General features: G+C 46.9%; 1 protein-coding gene across 4 annotated transcripts in view; it reads right to left on the bottom strand.

The window, feature by feature from the left end:
- Positions 1-402: 402 nt before the first annotated feature.
- TTC28 (tetratricopeptide repeat domain 28) overlaps positions 403-6,972 on the bottom strand; it is a 719,970-nt gene continuing 713,400 nt past the window's right edge. For 3 of the 4 annotated variants that reach the window (XM_031656035.1, XM_031656036.1, XM_017945193.3), the window contains one exon: positions 403-6,168. In XM_031656035.1, the coding sequence (XP_031511895.1) occupies positions 4,538-6,168 (1,631 nt within the window). In that variant the 3' untranslated portion in view covers positions 403-4,537. The remainder of the gene's footprint in view (positions 6,169-6,972) is intronic. The other variant, XM_031656037.1, reaches the window with a different exon arrangement.

Below are 6,972 nucleotides of genomic sequence, written 5' to 3'. Positions count from 1 at the left end.
CTTCACTATTCCTTCCTGCTTCTTACACTTTTGCATATGGAATTATCTTCCTTCTTTCTGAAATACTACCTTGGAAGTTTCGTTAGATGATATAGGGATCTGGTGGTGATTAACTGTTTTTGTTTGTTGAAATATGTATTCAACTGTAGAACTTTCTGGCCCTCCAACTATTAGTAGCGTCTAAATCACCCCCCACCGACAGTGTCCCCAGACCAGAGACGTGCGGGACAGCTCTGCTGCATGCACGGTTGTGCTCTCTGCTTGGTGGATGTGAGGCTATGGTGTAGAGATGAGGATAAAACTAGAGAGATACGTGCTCAGTAATGACACACGGCCACTCCATGTGCTGCAAAGAAATCTAGACAGTGTGGAAAGGGTGAGAAAGTGATCCAGATACAGCACTTAAAACCGAGAGAACTCATGCTTTAATAGACACTGAAAATCACAAAGGAGCAAGGCCAAGTGCCTTAGCAATCTCAATAAAAATATGAAGTTCTTTTTACATGGTAAATTTCATAATATAAAAAGTTTAATGTCTGGAAACCGTGTAATTTACAAAAAAAGTCCACGTAGGCCAAAGATGGCTAACACTGCATATAAGGAACGTGAATGCCACTGGGAAGGTATCTGAGGAGGGGCGGGACCACAGGTGTCCTGACAGGAAACATCTTTGAAGGATGTGGCACAAACAAGGGCCCAGTTCACAAACCAAAGGTACACTCGGATAGAACAGCAGAATAGGTGATGAAAATTATACAGTTTCCACTTGTTGCCTACTTACTGAAAGCAAACCAGATTATTGCATGGCATTTTTCCAACCTGAACTGAAATTCTCAAGGCTACAGTTCTTTTTGTGGGTCTGCAAGTGTGTGTGGCCGGGAGGTGGCGGGATCGGCATGGCCGGGACTGGCTGCAGTGATCATGTGCTGGAGGTCACTGGGTTGGAGAAAGCAGGATCAGGACAGCGTGGGTGGCACCTTCGTCTCCTGCTAAAACCCAGCAACTTTCAGTGTGGACCGTGAATTTTTAAAAAATGGAATGGAGGTGAAAACTATTTCATTTTGTGCTGCACATCAGTGTGGCTCAAAATGTAAGTTTTAGTAGCAATTTTTCTCTTGGTATTTTGACTTAATTAAAAAATCAAATTAGTTGAGTCATTTACTGGAGAGAATTAAGAAAGCTTTGACTCCCTTGCTCTGTGGTCCTGCTGAGGTTTCTAAGAGAGGGGAGTTGTACGGCTTATCGTCATTGTATTTACATCTGATGGAGTAGCAGAGGGTGGGACATGCCAGTTTAAATATATGCAATGCTTTCTGCAAATGGTAAGCCAAAAATTGTTTTGTAAATATTACCCACATCCATGGACTCCTCCCAAGTGGGACAAAGAACCAAGGGCTATGCAGGAGGCATTTGCTTCATCCACGTGGCCCTTACATACCCGGGCTTCCCGGACGCCAGTCAGTCTATCCACTACCTGACTTGCTCTTCCTAGACTGGAGAAACAAAACATTATTCCATTTTCTGTCATCTATACCAGGAGTCAGCAAACTTATTAAAAGGCCAGGTATTGGCCGGGTGCGGTAGCTCACACCTGTAATCCCAGCACTTTGGGAGGCCGAGGCGGGTGGATCACCTGAGGTCATGAGTTCGAGACCAGCCTGGCCAACATGGTGAAACCCCGTCTCTACTAAAAATATAAAAATTAGCAGGTCATGGTAGTGGGTGCCTGTAATCCCAGCTACTCAGGAGGCTGAGGCAGGGAGAATCGCTTGAACCCAGGAGGAAGAGGTTGCAGTGAGCCGAAATTGCGCCATTGCACTCTAGCCTGGGCGACAGAGTGAGACTCTGTCTCAAAAAAAAAAAAAAAAAAAGCCAGGTATTAAATATTTTATGTGGTGTGGGCCAAAGGCAAAATCAAGAATATTATGTAATTACTTATATAACCCTTTAAAAAGGTAACTTAGCTCATGGCTGTGAAAAACCATACCGCTGACCAGACTTAGCCTGTGGGTCATAGTTGCCAACTCCTGATGTACACAAAGAAATCTTGGTGAATTACGCAATTTCCCTTAATTCTAAGTGCATACTTTTTTCAGTGTAGCCTGAAACGTTCACTTTGATTTTATGATTTTACATCCGTTTTACTCATATAGGAACACCAAGACGGACATACACATAAAGTGGCGGTGACTCTACAGTGGCCTCTAGACTGGTCTATCATTTTATCACTTTTGTTTTCCCTTCCTTGAAACTTATATCTAAGACAGAATAAAACCACATAAACCATTTGGCTCTTCAATATGAAACCTAAAACAATAATGTACATGGGACTAAAACCAGGTTAGAGTCCATGAGTCCTCCTAACTGGCTCAATAACCACAGGAAGTGGCAGAGTGGTGGGGGTGTTTGCTAGAGAGGGGCAAGTAGGGCGGCACCCTTCCCCTCACGGAAGGAGAGCACAGACCCCAGAGCTTTACTCCAGGGATCCTTGGCACTTGGGAAAGAAAGAGGCTGAGAGATTTGCTAAGAGAGGGACAGCCTAACCATCTGCATATGGATTTAGAAACTTGAGGTTTACTTTTCATTGTTAAGAACCTGATTTTGCTGTCTAATGCACAGTGCTATAAATTTGGTCTTCACTTGCTACACTAGTACTTTTATTACCATTTTTTCCCCTACTAACATAAAGAAACCCTCATAATTGCTGGCTGCTTTATAAAGTACTTTGCTTTCAGTGTTGGGATCAGGGCTAGAATGTGACATGCTTATTGTTGCCTTTTGTCAACATGGCTGCTGGTTAAATTAAAAACCCCTAGGATGGAGCTCAGGAGAACACAGACTGGATAAATATTCTTCTTCTTTTCAGAGCAGTACACTGAGGAACAGGTGAGACTGTCAGTGTATGCTCAGAAGCTGAGATCCCACCCATGGTTAAAACCCCCACTTGGGGATCCTGAGGTCAGTGCCCCCTGCCAGGCCCCTCAGGTCTGCTCCATGTGCTGCTGGTGGCCCAGGCCAGGTGGCCGCCCACCTTCATGAGGAACCCCGTAGTGAGGTGGGTAGGATTTTTATTTTAGAATTACCTGAAAGATACTTATCTAAATTCTCCAACTAAGTACTAATACGACTTTCAGCATTTCTTTTATTAAAATAAATTAATGGTTACCCCTAAATAGATGATTCCCTTGTCTTGCCTCAAGCTGGCAACAATTTAAGTTACCGTCAGAGCTGTAGGAAAAGAAGTCCACCTTCACTTTTTAAGATGTATCTCTTTCTCCCTGGTTGGCCATAATCCGGGATGGCCCTGCTGCTTAGGATCTGGACGTGTGGCTTCAGTGGTGGGGGAGGGGCCAGTCCTTCAGACAGTAGGAGCACAGGAGGCTGGCCAGGGCCAAGGTGAGGGTTTTGGGGGGCAGCTCACAGAGGCAGGTGCTGGAATTGTGGGGACCTGGCAACAGATTTATATATAAGACAACTGAGGGACCTGGAGTTGGGAAAAGAGAATAAAATTCAACAGCTAATAAAAGGGAACAGGAGCTGGAAGGCGGGATAAATCTAGTTAGCCTTGGAAATTTTTTTTTTTTTTTTTTTTTTTTTTTTTGCTTATAAGGAAACTGAGTCATTTCAATCTTTCCTTCCAAACTTGATAATTACTTATTGATGACTATTCAAAATTTGACATTTTAAAAAACTTTTTGAGCTTTTAAAAATAATAGCTATAAATGCAAAGTACTATTGATAATAAAACCAAGTTGTTTATCCATATACAAAAAAAGTCAGCACAAAGTTGCATTTTAAATCACAATTGCATAGTTCTAAAATGCCTGGATAAAAGTTACATAATTTTTTTTTAAGAAAATTCAAGTTTGGTTGACAGCGGGACCCAAAGGACATTTGCAGAGGAGAGTTCAGAATGGAAGCGCTGTTTCAATGTGAATTATTGCATTGTTGCTGAGATATTACACTATCATGAGACCAAAATTGCTACAATTTAATTACAAATCATTGGCATTTTAAAAACCATTATTCCATTTTTGGCTAATATAACACTTTCCTGTAGAATTCAACTGAGAGAAATTTCATATATCCCACCCCCAACCAGCACCCGAAAGCCTTAGAAAAAGCTCTATTTGTATTTCTGTGTATAAAAGGTACTGCATATATACCTCTTAGCAAAATATGTGCTCCCTTTCCTCTCCCTACCCCAGAACCATGATCATTTTTGTACAAAATCCTGGTGAAGAATCATATCAAAGATGAGAAGCAGGGAGTTCAAAGGTAAACATTTGGTGAAGTGTATAGGAAATTCCATGAGCCTCCTGTACCAGCCCCATAGAAGTCCTGGCTTTTGGTGAATGTGGCCCAGAAAAGCCACCAGTGTGTGTGACAGCCTTTGGACGTGGTCATGCCCCTTGCCCAGAGAGCACAGCATCACGAGGGTGCTGGTGGCTGTGAGGGGACTGCACTCGGAACGGCTGAAGCAAACGCCAGGCCCCCATCTGCCGGCTGCTCAGAGTCAGTGGGTATAAAAGATGCTTTAGCATTTGGAAGAAGGGAAAAATCTTCCTGGGGACAGGAACTTGTAGCCATTTCCAGAAGGCAGTCTCAAAGGGCGTGCGGGGGCTGCGGCGGGAGGGCCGGCGGGCAGCGGCAGTGCGCCCAGCGAGGTGGTCTCGGTGCGCCAGTGTCCGTTGGGAGGGGCTTTTGGTGGAGCTCCCTCATGCTGCTGCAGGGACAGCTCCTTCAGTTCAAGCTTATCCACTCCCTCCTCCTTCTTATTGTGCCGTGGTGACAAATTCAACAGACTGAGGACATCTCTCTTAGAAGTCATCGTGCCAGGAGCCCCCCGGAAGATCTTCATTGGCCCTGTGGAATGCTGGGGTGTGCTCTGCCAGAACATCTTCAGGTTATGGACAGCCTGCACCTTTTCATCAATGGCTGCCATTTTCAGTTTGTCTATGTCAGGAGCGTCTGCTGGACTCGAGCGAGCGGATCCAGCTGAGGAGTAGGAGAGAGCTGGGGAAGGTGCACTGCCAGCAGGAGACTGGTGGCCGGAGCTTGGGGACATGTTCCTTGGTGATTTGGAAATGTGAGCGCTGTAAGGAGAGCTGGGGTACTTCAGTTTAAAGAGAGGCTGGTCCAGCTGGGAAGTCTGTGAGTCGGAGCCGGGCGATGGCCGGCCACTGTTCTGGCTTGGGCTGTCTTTGATGGACGTCTCCGAGGTGGTGGGGCTGCTATATCCAGAACTCACCTTGGGCAGGGAGGAGCTCCTGGCTGGGGGCTTTGGTTTAACAGTGACTGGCGATGGCTGACTCTTCTGATGGGAGAGGACAGGCCTGCTGAACGCGCTGGTTTCTGATGCTCTGAAGACGGCAGCGCTGCTGGGCGCCTGAACGCCGTCTTCAGGGTTATTACTCTTGCTCACCTGGCCGCCGCTCCTCTGAAGACGCTCCACCGCAATGAGATGACTCTGTGTCTCCTCTAGAATTTTCTGGGCTAATTCTTGTGGATCAAGTTTTGGATTGCTTTCTTCTTGGGATTTCACGGTACTGTCCGTTTCTGTGCTAGACTGGTCTGATTCTCCTGTATCTGAGCTTGCTAGTTTTCCCACCTTTTGGAAGGGTGAGTTGGGGCTGGGAATCAGAGTCATTTTCACTGGAGAATTTGGAGTGCTGATGCTCCCTTTGGAGCTCACTGAGACTCTCAAGCCTCCGGCTGTCCCAGGTCGGGGTTGTTTGTGGTCTGGTGAGAAGCACATGTTTTGGTTTTCTTGGTAGGTCGCCAAGGGCTCGTTACTGATGATAGAAAACCCTTCATATTCTTCTTCATCTTTGTTGCCTGCAGGGCGGGTCTGGGGAGGCAGCTGGCTCCGAGGCAGGGTGGATCTCTGCAGGTAAGTGTTCTTGGACCGGTCATTGTCCTGTCGTCCTCCGGGGCCTCCACCCTCTGATCCACCCTCAGGTTTGGAGACAAAGCTCATTGAGGAGGCAATGGAGCTCAGACTGTACACAGAGATGGCGTCTGAGGCAATGCTGTCGGCACCGGTGGGAGAGAAGGGGGGGTGCTGGTAGCCCAAGGGCAGAGCATTGGAAACAGACTGAGCAGAAGCAAGAGACTCCAGGGAGGAGGAGCTGTCGAGGCTGAGGCGCTTGGGTAGCTCAGTAGAATCTAAGCACAAAACACAAAGGCCCAAAGGGCAATTAGAATTCTATATGGTTTTGATTTTTTTTTTTCCAAAATTTACAACATCCTTATATGCATAGAAGCTAGCAAAGAATTATGCAAGAGCTACTTATATACACCACTTGAATTAATCTTACAATCCTCAAAAACATGGTCCTGTTAGAAAAAGTAAATCTAACATAGGGACAAAATCACTCTAGGAGAGCTCACAGCCACACCCACACCCCCCCAGACCCCCACCACCATGGCCCATCTCCACTCTGCTCCCTGTCACATGTGGGGTCAGGGTAAGCAACACGACCTTGTATCCACCTTCCTCTGAGGAGGGCTGGCTGTGCTCCTGGGGTGGGGGCCCTTTGCTCAGCTGGGGCATGTGAGCAGTCTGTGACATCTCCTGCCCTCCTTTCCAGCTCCATCCCAGCAAGTCCCTCTGGCATCATCTACACTCGCTCTCCACACTGCTTCTCCCCCATTCTCTCAACTTACTCCATTCAGGTTTTTGTCCCTGTCATTCTTATAAAGTCGCCAATGAGGTCCACAGTGCCAAATCCAGAGTCCGTTGCTCAGTTCTGCAGTGGGATACACCCTGCCCTCACCACCCCCTCCCTCCTCCATAGGCCCCTCCTCCATAGGCCCCTCCTCATCCTTGTCACTCTGAGACCTGGAATGCCCACAGGACACAATCCTCTTCCCCTCTGACCCTCACGCACCCCGGGTGACGCCATGCACGTTTCTGTCTCCATGCAGACCTCTCCCTGAACTCCAAACTCACATACCATCTGCCTGCAT

Source organism: Papio anubis, chromosome 16, assembly GCF_008728515.1.
Source record: "Papio anubis isolate 15944 chromosome 16, Panubis1.0, whole genome shotgun sequence".
Lineage (NCBI taxonomy): Eukaryota > Metazoa > Chordata > Mammalia > Primates > Cercopithecidae > Papio > Papio anubis.
The sequence above is the reverse complement of the archived record's forward strand: the minus strand, read 5'-3'. Positions and strand labels throughout refer to the sequence as shown.